Raw genomic sequence first — 12,878 nt, forward strand, 5'->3', positions numbered from 1 at the left:
ACTTACCTTTTGTTTTGTGTCCCGAATTGTTAAGGGCTCTTTCAAAAAGTGCCAAAACCTGAGAGTCACTCTTGGTTACAGAAGAGGTGGTTAATATTATACTAACGTACCTGCTTCAAGTAGCTTGTAAATTGGAACCGAGTTTCAATTGGGAATCGTGTTTACGCCTGCCTGGCCAACAAGTACCAAAAAGTCATGAGAAATCACTAGGCACGTCTCCCTCCAGACCTTTTCTGTCTTCCGTCCCGCCCTCAGTTTTCTTCTCGAAAGCGTGCAAGTCATGGCCCCGGGCTCGGGCTTCTCCCGGTGAACCCCGACCCCTCCAGCAGCCTGGCCCCGCGCAGTGGGTCACAGGGAGAACCTGGCACGGCTCCCCAGAATTATTTACATCTCCCACAGAGAGCGGAGCCATCCGCACACAAGAGCCAGATCGGGCCTGTCTGTCTCTGGACAGGAATTTTCCCTGGAGTCACCCGGTCGTGCAGCTGTGGCCGTGGACGCTGTCCGTGAGGCCGTTCACCGTGCTCCCCCCGTCCCAGGCCCAAAGGCTCTGTTTCCCCAGAGTTCCCTGAAAGCCTCCCTCCGCTTGCGTATCCCACCCCTCAGGCACACTGGTCACCGGTGGGCACAGACCCCAGACGGTCAGGGAACACTCGCGCCCCCCGGGCCGGGACATCCAGCTCTGACTTGGCAGTGTCGCTCTCCAGCACGAGGGCTGTTGTCCATACTCAGGGATGCTATGACTCACCACAACCTCTGACCACACCACAGCAGCCAAGGTTGTGAGAGCACCCAAGATCGCGGCGGGGGGGGGGGGGGTCTCGAACGTGAGCGTGCACCGGAACCATCCAGAAGGTCTCTGAAAACGCAGACAGGGCCCCACCCCAGACCTTCTGAGTCAGTGGGCTGGTGCGGAGACCCGGGAACTTTCATTTCTCACCAGTTCCCAAGCCGGGCTGGGGCTGCTGGTCCAGGGACCGGGCTCTGCGAAGCCCCGACTCCCTCACAGGGTCGCTGCGAGGCATGGAGTTAATGAGGCACCGGACACACGGGGACGCTCACGCGTCAGGTGGTAGCCGTTGTGGCAAATTCTCACTTCCCGCCTTCCCTCCTTGGTTGCCCCACGAGACCGCACGCTCCTGCCCTGGCACAGGGACCGACGCCAACAAGCCCGTCCCTGCTCCTTGCGGGAGGAGGGAAAGACCTGATGGATGTGGTCCCCGCCTCCCGCAGCAGCCCCCCCAGGAGCGGCAAGGGACAGCCACAGAACCGCACCATCAGGCCCATCGACGGGCCCGGTGAGGGGGAGGCCGCCTCAAGCGGCCGGGAACAGCCTGAACTTGAACAGCACGGGGCAGCTGTCAAAGCTGCTAACCCCACACGGGGACTCCTGGGCCGGGGTCCTCAGTCTTTCCGTGGTCCCTCCAGGCCGCCCCTGTGCACCTCGTCCTGGGTCAACAGAAGCCAAAGGGATGGACTCTGCAAGCCACCAGGAAGGCAAACCTTCTTACCTACAGCGCATCAGTAACCGCGAAGTCAAGGCCGCCTGGGTTCGCGACCGTCAGACGTGTCTGCCTCGGGCCCTGCGCGCTGACGACCTTCTGGGCAGAGGCTGTAACTTACCTCGTTTTTCCATGCCCTGGGACTACCGGAGGATCCGCGTATTGCCGGCCTCAAAAGCAGGGGCCTCTGCGCAGCCTGGGCGCCTGGGTGGCTCAGTCCGTTAAGTGTCCGACTTTGACTCAGGTCATGATCTAGCGGTTCGTGAGTTCGAGCCCCGCGTCCGGCTCTGTGTTGACAGCTCGGAGCCTGGAGCCTGCTTCGGATTCTGTGTCTCCCTCTCCCTCTCTGCCCCTCCTCCACTCGTTCTCTCTCTCTCTCTCTCTCTCTCTCTCTCTCTCCCCCTCTCAAAAATAAATACACTTTTTAAAAAATTAGAAAAAAAAAAAGAATAAAATGTAGAACTTCTCCTTTGTTCCGCTCACGGATTGAAGGGTTGCAGACTGGGCTCTTAGCCACCCCACTTCCCAGCACCTGCGAGATAACAAACCCTTCTTGTTCAGGAGACTGATTTCACGCATTCTCACTCCTTTCAAAAGTAACATCACCAATTTGTTTTCAAGGACAAGACGGCTCATATATTCTTTTTTTTTTTCATGTATCCTTTCAACAAACAGCAGGTCTGCGTGTCACTCTCCAAAGGACATACAGCTCTTCGGCGGGGACTGACAGGTCGTGTGCTCTGACAGCGACCCTTATGATCGGAGGAACCAGGAGACTCGGCCAGGCCGGGCCCCGTCTCCGCTCTACACACGAGAACTCAAGTCGGAGAAGCGAGGCAACTCCCAGAAGACCCCAGCTCCCGCCCAGCGACGTCCCTAATGGACCTGTCCCGAAGGATTAAAACAGGCCTAGTGGTCAGCACTGCCATCAGGCCCTCACTGCACCGTGTCCGCAGTCCAGGCTTGCAACGTGCCAAACGGGAACGGTTATGAATAGAATTAGCGGAGTGACAAGGCCATGGCTGTGGGCCATAGCGGGCTCAGTCGCGTGGTGATTACAGACCGAACAGGGGTTTGCCCCACCTCAGGGAGGTGGGAAGGCTGTTTTGGGAGCAGAGGGTAGCGTCCTGGATACAACAGACCCCTCACGTAAGTACATCACTACAGACCATGAACTTGATTTTATCCGTATAGAATTCTGAGTAAAAATGTAACTGCCAGAGGAAGAGGCATTCAGACTGAACTTCCTTATAATCAGTCACCCACTGTTGCTGCTGCTTTGATTACAGCGAGAACATTCCAACTGAGCTGAAGGCACTAACTGCTTCTCCAGCAGTGAGAGCGATCTTTGTGACCAGAACCATCTCTGATAATTGAAGTCTCTATTTTCATTAGATGTGGTTTTATTGTACTGTCACAAATTTTTGTAAGTATCAAGTGTAGTATTAAGAGACCTAAAATTATGTATCTCAGCGCCTCAAGAAGTTGAAAATGTTCCACTAAGGAACTTTGCGGCTTCATATACCTTTATCGGTTCTTTGACCATATTGTAGGAATTAGGGACTAAAGGCTGGACTAATACACAAGCTGAAGGGAAAAGGAAGATTCAGAAAGTTACATCTGGGGCGCCTGGGTGGCTCAGTCGGTTGAGCGTCCGACTTCAGCTCAGGTCATGATCTCGTAGTTCGTGAGTTCCAGCCCCGAGTTGGGCTCTGTGCTGACAGCTCAGGGCCTGGGGCCTGCTTTGGATTCTGTCTCCCTCTCTCTCTGCCCCTCCCCTGCTCACCCTCTGTCTCTCTCTCAAAAATAAACATTAAAAGATAAAAATAAAAAAAAAAATACCCCAGCAAAAAAAAAAAGGGGGGGGGTGGGAGTAGATTAAATAAGACCAATAAAACATCCAACTGCTGAAGTTGGGTGACAGCTGACATCCCATTATACTTTTGTATGTGGATAAAGGCTTTTCCAAAGACAGGCATGAACAGAAACACATCACTGGCTGTGCCTCGTCACTTGGGCAACTATATTTGCCAACACCAAAATTTTCCACCTTTCCTGGTATTGGGGTAATCTTTGTTCTTATAGAGCAATTGGAAATGATTTGATATTTAAGTTTCTAACAAATGAATGCTAAGTCAACTGTGTCTTTGGAAGTTTTTAAGTTTAGAATATTCTTTTCCAAGTTGTTACTGTACACAGATTTTGCAGGTGACACGTTATCTAAAATGAAAGCGCTTCTCAGCGGCCACCTTAAAATATACTTGTTCCTTGGCGCACGCTAGTTCCGAAAGCAATTGTGTTCTCACAAAGTGCTAAAATGTATTTTCTTGGGGCATGGATTTTGTTTTAATGTCACTTGTCATCAGAAAAACCAACAGATTCAGAATTGTTCAAAAGAAAAATTTCTGGAAGCTTTCTGGAAAGTTTACCAATCTTGTTTCCCACAGAATGAGACTGAATGTAGCAAGCTTCATGACCACTCGGTATCTGATGTAAAGATTCAACCACTTAATATAACCCACAAAACCCCCATCACTAGGAACTTGTAACTGCAGTATTCTCCCAGGTTACGGGGCTGTGGCCATTGACCCCAAAGGCCTGACACGTGCAGTTTAATGAAGTGCACACTTAAAATCCTGGGCACTGGTCACTTCTTTAAAAAAAAAAAAATCACTATCTTGTTTTAGGTATGTGCTGTAAAGTAGTAAAATCCCATTTTACAGATACGAAAACAGGCTGAGTGGCGACACCGGAGAATGCTGTGTTCTTATGGTGATAAGTAAAACCATGTTATCAACCTACAGCTCATCACTAATTTCTGGGTTTATGGCCACAAAGACTGTATTTTCCTTCCTTACATTCATCTGGCATTTTCTTTAATTTTTTTTTTAACGTTTATTTATTTTTGGGACAGAGAGAGACAGAGCACGAATGGGGGAGGGGCAGAGAGAGAGGGAGACACAGAATCAGAAACAGGCTCCAGGCTCTGAGCCATCAGCCCAGAGCCCGACGCGGGGCTCGAACTCACGGACCGCGAGATCGTGACCTGGCTGAAGTCGAACACTTAACCGACTGCGCCACCCAGGCACCCCTCGGGGAGGCCTTCCTTACCCAGCCACTGAGCAAAGCTTGAGCCGCCAAGCTGGGGCAGCACCAAGGCTAACACAAGGGCGTCTGCACCCCGAGCCCTTCCTAAAACAGCCCAAACAGCCCGTCTGGGATGGCCTCGAACCCTCACGGGCCACACCCTCACCTTGCAAAATGGGGAACTACCACCAGCTCGCCTCCCAGTGTAGCTGGGATCGAATCTCCTTGCAGGGCTGATTTGGTGCAAAAGGTCACTTGGGGCTGCCTCTAAGGATGTTTCTTCCCCCCAGTGAAGAGGGGCGGCTCTGAGGCAGTTTTGAGGCTTAGCAATCGTGTGTCCCAGAACTCGACACCTACCCCTCCCCCAGCCACCTGGGAGAGAGCTGGCACAGCTGGGGCCCCTGCTGCTTTGCCCCCCCCAAAACTTCTCATCATAGGGACACCGGACCGTCGCGCGGAAGACGGACAGCGAATCTATGTGCGACAACTGATTCCGCAGGAAGGGGAGCAGGGGGCTGCTCAACGGGCGGTCTCAGTTCTCACAGGATCCCACGTTCACAGCAGTGTATGCACCTGAGACCACTGAACTGTACCCGCACGAAGGATAAAATGGTAAACTTGTATATGTGGTTTTCTTTAAATGTTTATTTTTGAGAGAGAGAGAGAGAGAGAGAGAGAGAGGGAGAGAGAACCCCAAGCAGACTCCACACTGTCAGTGCAGAGCCCAATGTGGGGCTCGATCCCACAACCGTGAGATCACGACCCGAACCAAAATCAAGAGTCAGACACTTCACTGACTGAGCCCACCCCACCCCCGCCGGGGGGGCCCTGAAGTTCAACTTTGAGGTGGACTTTCCAGGAGACACGGTACCCGAGGAGAGCACCTCGGCGGGACTAGGATGTACCGTCACCCCGACTACTCGCGCTCCGGTTCCCGTGGATCTTTGGGATGAACTTGTCAAAGCGCCAATACTTGGCCATGTGGGGCGATTTCACGTGGTCCCGCCCCCTCCAACATCACCGACTCCAGGTACACCCCTCGCGTGCATCCCGTTTCCCTGAACGGCCCACAGACACCCTCTCTGTTCAGAATCTTGCAGCCTGTGCAGGAAGCTACCGGTAATGCATCCACATCTCCGAAATTCTGAGAACCACGCCCAGAGCAGAATACTGTGAATGTTTTATTGAATCATTTTGTCTACAACTGAAACTCTGGGAACTCAAAGTTAACATCCTTGCCCGTGAGCTTCTTATACACGCCCGAGAAGGTTTCCACCTACGAGCAAAGAAAGAATTCGTCACGAAACTCTTAAATATGCACATTCATGTGAAAGCCTAACGATTATGTGAAACTGGGCCCTGCGTGGCTTTCCCCCCCTCAGCAGCTGGGCGCACAGGGCACGAGGGGTACACAGGGCGTGCCCGCCTGCCAACGCTGGGGACGAGCTCATCTCTGGTGCTGAGGGACACGGCTCTACGGTCTGTGCCCGACTGAGGTGCTCTGAGCCCGTGAGGGAGCCCGGGGACCGTCCACCTCAGTCACGCTTTCCCGGGAATGAAGGGAAGGGACAGTTCTCCCAGATTCTGACACCACCACATCTCACCCCCAGAAGGATCCACAGCCTTGCTGAGGGGAATTACCTTACTTCCAGTTTTCCTAGTAACTTAAAAGGTAGAGAGTTTTGACTTTCAAAACATCCCCCACTGTGAAACCCGACACGGAATCCAAAGGGAAGCGGCAGAGGTTCCGATGGAGCAAAGCCGGCCCTGGGTTTACGCTCACTGGCTCTGGTGACACCGGACACAGGCCATGCGCCCTTTGCCCTCCCTGTGTCCGGACCCTCCCGCAACGCAGTCACCCCGTTACCTTGTGTTCCACGTTGTTCTGCTGTGCTTTATCCAAATGAACCTTTATGAGCCGGCTGCCGTCCAGTTTCACACGGATTCTCTTGCCCACGATCTCGCTCGGGAAAACCAAGTCCTCCAGGATCGCGTCGTGCACGGCGGTCAAAGTGCGGCTGAAAGAGCAGAACGACAGAAGTGAGAAACCTGCAATCTACGAAGGCCTGCCCTCCTGTGAGCCCCTCCCAAGTCAACAACGTAAAAGGCAAATCCCAGGCCCCTAAACCAAGTTACCACTGGGCTTCCAAAGGACGACTTCCATCTAATCCGTCGCCAGGGCCGGTGCCAAACTAGACAGGGCGACGAACACCTATGGCTTTCCTTCAAAGCTTAGGGGGAGTTCAACGTGACGCCTTATAAACCACACACGCCGCTCCCGGTGACCATCTCCAGGGAGCGGGAAGGCAGGGAGGACTTCCACTTTTACACACAGCTGTAGGTGTTATTTTCGGGCACGGTTTCGACCGAACACCTCCGTAACCTCTTAACCACTCGCTCTTCTGCAGAGCCATCCTTCTCCGAAGTCGTCAAATTATCTACAAACTCCTGTGACCACGTGAACTTCCTAACACAAGATCCTTCAAGAGCTCGCCATGACCTCCCAAGCTCCTCCTGGTTCCCTGGGACGGGATGGGGCACCTCGGTCCCCAGCTCCTACGCCCCCACTCTCATCCCGCCACGCACGCCTCCGCGATCGTCCCACTCGCGTCCCTGACACCGCGTCAAGTCCACGACCCACGTGGCCACTTGACAAGGAGGTTCAACTGATTCTGAACCCCAAGCACCAACGGGATGCTGGGATGAGACAAGAAGGGGCGGCCCTCAGGTTTAGAGGCACCTGTGCCACGGAGCCCATCAGGTCCCCTCGCCCCCAGCACGTCCGAGACCGCATTCCCCTCATCTGTGCTTCAGAGCTGTCGGTTCCTACGCACACGTCACACCTTCTAGGGGCTCCCGGATGCCTCCCGAGGGCTTCCTGTTCCACGGCCACGGACGGCAGGCTCAAGGGAAAGCCACTTCCCAAATCCTGCATCACCTCTCAGAAAGCAAATGACAAGGACGCCGCCCCAGTTAAGCTTTTCCCCACAGTACGAGGAAGAACACAAATACGGACGTGTGCCTACCCTCCCCCTTTAAAGCGTAAATCAGAATGGAATCACAGCGGCCGCGCATCTTCTGAGTCCAACACGGTCTATTACAACGGGAGGGACGGGGATGCAACCTTGACCATCCCAAGCCCCAGGAACAGAACAGGCTCAGAGCAGTAATGGAAACCCTGCTACAGATTAGAAACAAGAACAAAAACAAAAAGAAGTGAGTCTCAGGACCTCACGTGTACGGGAGAAAGCTGAGTACTGAAGGAGAAGAATCGTGGAGGCAGGAGGTCAGGCTGGGAGGCGGTGAAGGGCCGCGGCCGGCCGCCTAGGGCTTAGCGCAAGAGCACAGAAGGCCCCACGTGTGGGGGGCAGGTCACCAGGGACGTGGTGAAGTCATCGTCCCCAGAGCCGAGGTGGAAACACACGTCTGGGAGGGGTGGGAGGGGGGACGGCCAGAGCTGTGGGTGGGGGTCAGTCCTGCAGCAGCTGCCCTCAGAGCGAAGGCTTCGTTCTCACACTCCCAGTACCGACGCGGGCTCTCACGGCCCGCGTGCTCTCCACCACCCCGCGTATCTGATCTCGGGGTCACAAACTACCCGGAACACCAAAAATTCCCTGAATCCTTATGTTACTCCAACTGCCCAGGATCAGGCTCAAAGTACTGAAGCCCAAGATGCAAGTTCCAGAAAGTGTGGCCCCAGCCCTTCCCTCCCCGACTCCTCTCCCACAGGAGCAAGTATCTGCCTGTAAGACTCGAGTCCCATCCCTTGTTCAAGTGGTTTTACAACAAGATGAAGTTAAAAACAGCCCAGCATTACTGGTCTGGCTGAAAAGAGCAACTCTCCAAGCCTCGGGTCCGTTCTCCTTATCCCTTCAGAAGTAACGATACGAGGCACAGTACCGACTTCACCTGGCGGTTAGACAGGTACCAGAGGAGTTTCCCAAATGGTCCCCAGGGCAGGGCCTGCAAGGCTTCAATAATCCAACTCTGTGAAACGAGACTTCAACAACACACCAAAAGGCCCAGATCAAGGAGCCAACAGCTCTCAATCTGAGTTTAGGCCAGAAAACCCTAAGCCAATCAAGTTTAAAGAACACCGTTCGTGAGCATCTATAACCGCAGCAACACTTTTAATCTGTGACGTCAGCAACAGAAAAATATGCCTAATTTCTTAGCCTTAATTCACTGCAAAAATAAAAATTAAAGACCCATCTCAGCCCCCCTCCGCTACATCCAGTGTGCTTGATCCCACAGCTGTACACTGAGGATCCCCTCACTGCTCCTGTCCTTTACCCAAAGAATTGGAGAAAACCCTCTTTTCTGAAAGCAACAACCTATTCATTCTACCCATGTAAACATGTAATTCTTACTCTAGAATTCATTTTAAAACATTTATACATGGGGCGCCTGGGTGGCTCAGTTGGTTAGGCGACCGACTTTGGCTCAGGTCATGATCTCGCAGTTTGTGGGTTAGAGCCCTGCGTCAGGCTCTGTGCCGACAGCTTGGAGCCTGGAGCCTGCATCGGATTCTGTGTCTGTCTCTCTCTCTCTGCCCCCTCCCCTGCTCACGCTATGTCTCTCTCTCTCGATAGTAAATAAATGTCTAAAAAAATTTTAAATCAATAAAATAAAATAAAAACTAAAATAAAAAAGCAACCTACCAAAACTCTTAGTACAAACAACTGAGCAGATAAGGAGTTGTTTGTAAGGGGTTTACAGCACACTTTTTCGATGCTGATAAAATACTCACCTTCTGGGACGCTTTTGCTTGTTTTTTGTACGGCTTTTTCGAGTTGGCTTAGGCAGAATTCTCCTCTGTGAAGATTACCATGGAAAAAGAAAAACCTCAGGTTAGCAGAAAGCTGGCAACTGTCAAAGTGCTTCAAAAGGCAAAGGGCAGTAACAATAAATTCAAAGTTTGCAAAAGTCAAACCACCCAGACCAAACAAGCTACTGAGAATTCCCCGATTTCTCATTAATTCATTCAGAATCCAGAGAACATATTCACACAGCGCCAGAAAAAAAAGATCCCTCGCTCCTGATTTGAGCCCCAAATACTGCACACCTGCCACAATGCCAGGCCCGCCACCTACCATCGGTAGGAACACGCCTGCGGAGCCACAGCGCTAGTTAAATTTGTCACTCTGGCATTTCTCCCCCACACATCTGTTTGCACCAAGGCCAGATCTGAACTTAAAAAAAAAACACAGCCACCTTTCTTGACTACGGGCCCCTTTCCAGGAACTATTCCTCACCATCTGCTTTCCTCCCAAAGTGTACAGCCGCCCGCTTCAATTCTGTCCTGCAGACAAACCATGGCTCAGACCCACCACACGTCCATAATCCCCTCGTAAACGCACTACATTCACGCCGCTGTAAACGTGGAGAGCCGTTTTCACGTTAACAGCAGAAACGTACTTATCTCTTTAATCTACCGCAAATACAAAGTGAAACACAAGTGATTTTAACAAAATTCCCAAAACAAAACGTTCACCAGGACAACACACACCTGAGCAATAAAGACCACGTGCTTCCCGCTGAACTTTTTCTCCAGCTCACGCACGAGCCGGACTTGGATTTTCTGGAAAGACTTCAGTTGAGGAACGGGAACAAAGATGATGATAGCTTTCCGACCACCGCCAACTTCGATCTCCTGAAGGAAGAACACAGAACACCAGCATGACCTTAAGTTCACACGCCCATCTTTCCCATCCGAGCCCAGCGCTGAGCGCGAACACTCGGCTTGAACGTGGTCAAATACTCTAGCACACCAAAATTTTACAGAAATCCTCCTCCCGCGCTTTCCCACCGCCAGGGCCAGCCCTCAGTCTCCCCTCCCTCACAAACCCCACGCAAGGATGCGTGGGCAAGCTGTGCTCCAGGAGGTAAACGTGCGCAACCGGAACTGAGGCTGCTTGTCCTGTGCGCAACCTCCAACCCCGCCCACACGCACTGCAGCTCCTAAACTAAAGACGGGAATTTCCCCAGACACAGAGTCCAGACCGGCAGCCTGGAAAGTAGACCCGTAAACGCTGCAGCAGAGAAGCCCCGGGAACAAGCGGGAAGGAAGCGCGTTGTTCTCGCTGCCAACATGCCCACGTTAAAAAGGCCAAGCCTCAGACTTTCTTTTCTCTGCGAGATGCTCCTTCCAGGACCAAGGAGCGGGGACGGCCGGCTCGGCCAGGTCTCTGACCCACAGTGCGCCTCCCCGCACACTGTGCCACCTTGAAGACGACCTGGGGCAGACCCCCCACCCGCACGGCCGCACCTGCACGGGGTGCGGGGGAAGGGGCCAGGCGGCAGATCCCGCCACCGCGCCCCGCGGACGGTCCGCCTACGACCACCCCCACCCCCACCCCCGGCATAAACCCCCCCTCTACCTTGGCCGCCGTGATGTTCAGCTCCCTCAGCTGGGCTTTGAGGTCGGAGTTCATCTCCAGCTCCAGGAGGGCCTGGAGAGAGAAGCAGCCGGAGCCGACCCTCAGCGGGGCGCCCGCACCGCCCACGTGCAGACACTCGGGGCCTCCTCCAGGACGCGTCCCCACCTCCACCCGGGGTGACACGCGCCGTGGGGGGGGGGGGGGGTGCTGGTGCCGGGGCGCGGGCGGCACTTGCTGCCGGAGGATGACGGACACTTGTTGGGGAGGGGAACGCGCGCCGGGGCTCCGGCCCTGCCCTCCCCTCACCTGGGAGATGCCAGACTCGAACTCGTCCGGCTTCTCGCCATTGGGCTTCACGATCTTCGCGCTCGAACTGAACATGGCCTTCTCCTGCAAGTACAGGGCGCCCTAGCTCAGGTGTCCGCGGCCCCAAGCCACAGACCCCCGCCGGTCCCGGCCCCGCTCCACCCCGCAGAAGCCATCGGGGGGCACAGCCCGGGTAATCGGCCGTATCCCCGCCGGGTGAGCCGGGCCCGCCGATGCAGGGAGGACTCCGACACGTGTAGTCCTCAGAGTCGGCGGAAAAGTCCGCCGGAGAGAAGGCCGCCAACATACCTCTGTAACAGCGCCGGTCTAGGAAGAGGCCTAAGTCTCGCGAGAGCGCCTCAAATCCCGGCGGCGCAAGGGAAGAGGCGGGAACAGTGCGCGAGAGAAACCGGAAGAACCACCGAGAAAAGGTCGAAGCCGAGAGAGTCCCAGGAAGAGGCTCGTGGGGTCGGGCGCGTTGGCAACGCTCTTCCGGAGGCGCCGTGTCGTACCAGGCGGGGGCCGGGCGGCCGGGCCGGGGTCTGGGCGGGAGACGGGGGCCGAGAAAAGCAACCCCACCCCGAAGAGCGGATGTTCAAAAAAGTCTCATTTAACCCGAAGAAACTCACTTCCCCACCGAAGCCATGAAAAGGAATCAGAGGCTTGGATGCCAGTTCAGCCCGGAGAGAACCCGATGAGATGACGTTCGTTAGAGCTCTTTGGAAACGAAGTGCTTTATGAGTAAACGTGGTTTTCCGGCCCTAAACAATTTAGCCCTCGTCCCCACTGCTTGGTGCGGCGGACACTTGGGGACGTCAGCGGACACCTCTCGTGCGGGCCGGAGCGCAGCGAGCCGGGGGCGGGGGGGCGGGGGAGCCTGGGGCCCGGGGCGCCGACGCGAGCGGGGCAGCGGGCTCGGGGTGCGGTGGGGGACCATGGGCAGAGCCAGGCCGGAGCTGGACAGCCGGGGTCAGCCGGCCCTGACCTCAAAGCCGGCAGAGATCGCGTATGAGGAAAGATTGGGGGATGACACATCACTACTGGGTTCGACAAAGAAGTATTTATTAGAAAAGTGCCTCCCGTTGTGCCATGCTGTCACTTCCCTCCCGCCCTAGAGAGGAACGAAAAACATAATGCAGAAATACTCTATGATGTCTATACTCTGTGCTAATGCTTCACTAGGTGCTAGCGATTTAGTAGAACCCGCTGAATCCTTGCCCTCGGCAAGATTACCTTTTGGTGAGGAAGATGGAACATAAAGTGGCAAGACCAAGTATGTAATGACAGATGATAGTAACAAACAGTAAAACGAGTCAAGGGGAGAAGAAGGATTCATGCTCTAAGAAGTCAGGGAAGTTTTTGAAAAAAGATGTGGAAGAAGTAGGAGCTGTTCGCCAGGAAGAACATTCCAGACAGGGAACAACTTGTGCTAGATTGGCCGTGGTCACATAATTTAATCTCTAGAGGTCCAGTTTCTTTGACTGTCATATTTAATGGGCCAAGCACTGTGAAAACTGCTGACACCTGTACACCAGGTGATCTCTAAGATTTCCCACCACCTTTACTAAGCTAAAATTGAGTTCATCTTAGAGTTTTAAAGCTA

At 54.1% G+C, this 12,878-nt stretch overlaps 2 protein-coding genes across 3 annotated transcripts in view; both read right to left on the reverse strand.

The window, feature by feature from the left end:
* The window catches only part of COLEC11 (collectin subfamily member 11), a 33,060-nt gene extending 32,828 nt beyond the window's left edge, over positions 1-232 (reverse strand). Inside the window, exon 1 of the mRNA XM_045447846.1 lies at positions 111-232. The gene's annotated coding sequence lies outside the window, so the exon portion shown is untranslated. The remainder of the gene's footprint in view (positions 1-110) is intronic.
* A 5,525-nt stretch (positions 233-5,757) lies between these two features.
* RPS7 (ribosomal protein S7) lies at positions 5,758-11,671 on the reverse strand. 2 transcript variants are annotated; one of them, XM_045447852.1, is made up of 7 exons: positions 11,585-11,671; positions 11,276-11,359; positions 10,970-11,041; positions 10,099-10,242; positions 9,340-9,404; positions 6,457-6,607; positions 5,758-5,865 (listed from the first exon to the last, which is right to left on the reverse strand). In XM_045447852.1, exons 2-7 carry the CDS (start codon positions 11,348-11,350, stop codon positions 5,788-5,790), a joined length of 585 nt encoding a protein of 194 aa, XP_045303808.1. In that variant the 5' UTR covers positions 11,351-11,359; positions 11,585-11,671; the 3' UTR covers positions 5,758-5,787. The 2 variants fall into 2 exon arrangements, with proteins under 2 accessions (XP_045303808.1, XP_045303807.1); XM_045447851.1 differs by having other exon boundaries at positions 10,970-11,359; positions 11,585-11,626.
* Positions 11,672-12,878: the final 1,207 nt, after the last annotated feature.

This window comes from Leopardus geoffroyi, chromosome A3 (assembly GCF_018350155.1).
Source record: "Leopardus geoffroyi isolate Oge1 chromosome A3, O.geoffroyi_Oge1_pat1.0, whole genome shotgun sequence".
In the NCBI taxonomy this organism is placed as follows: Eukaryota; Metazoa; Chordata; class Mammalia; order Carnivora; family Felidae; genus Leopardus; species Leopardus geoffroyi.

What these genes read in the sequence shown, in the direction of transcription:
- RPS7 (XM_045447851.1), bottom strand. Translation starts at nt 11,350, where the DNA reads ATGTTCAGTTCGAGCGCGAAGATCGTGAAGCCCAATGGCGAGAAGCCG. An exon ending in TGAACATCACGGCGGCCAAG is followed by an intron (nt 10,243 to 10,969) that starts GTAGAGGGGGGG and finishes TTCTTCCTTCAG; the next exon opens with GAGATCGAAGTTGGCGGTGG. An exon ending in AAGCAAAAGCGTCCCAGAAG is followed by an intron (nt 6,608 to 9,339) that starts GTGAGTATTTTA and finishes CTGCTCTTTCAG; the next exon opens with CCGCACTTTGACCGCCGTGC.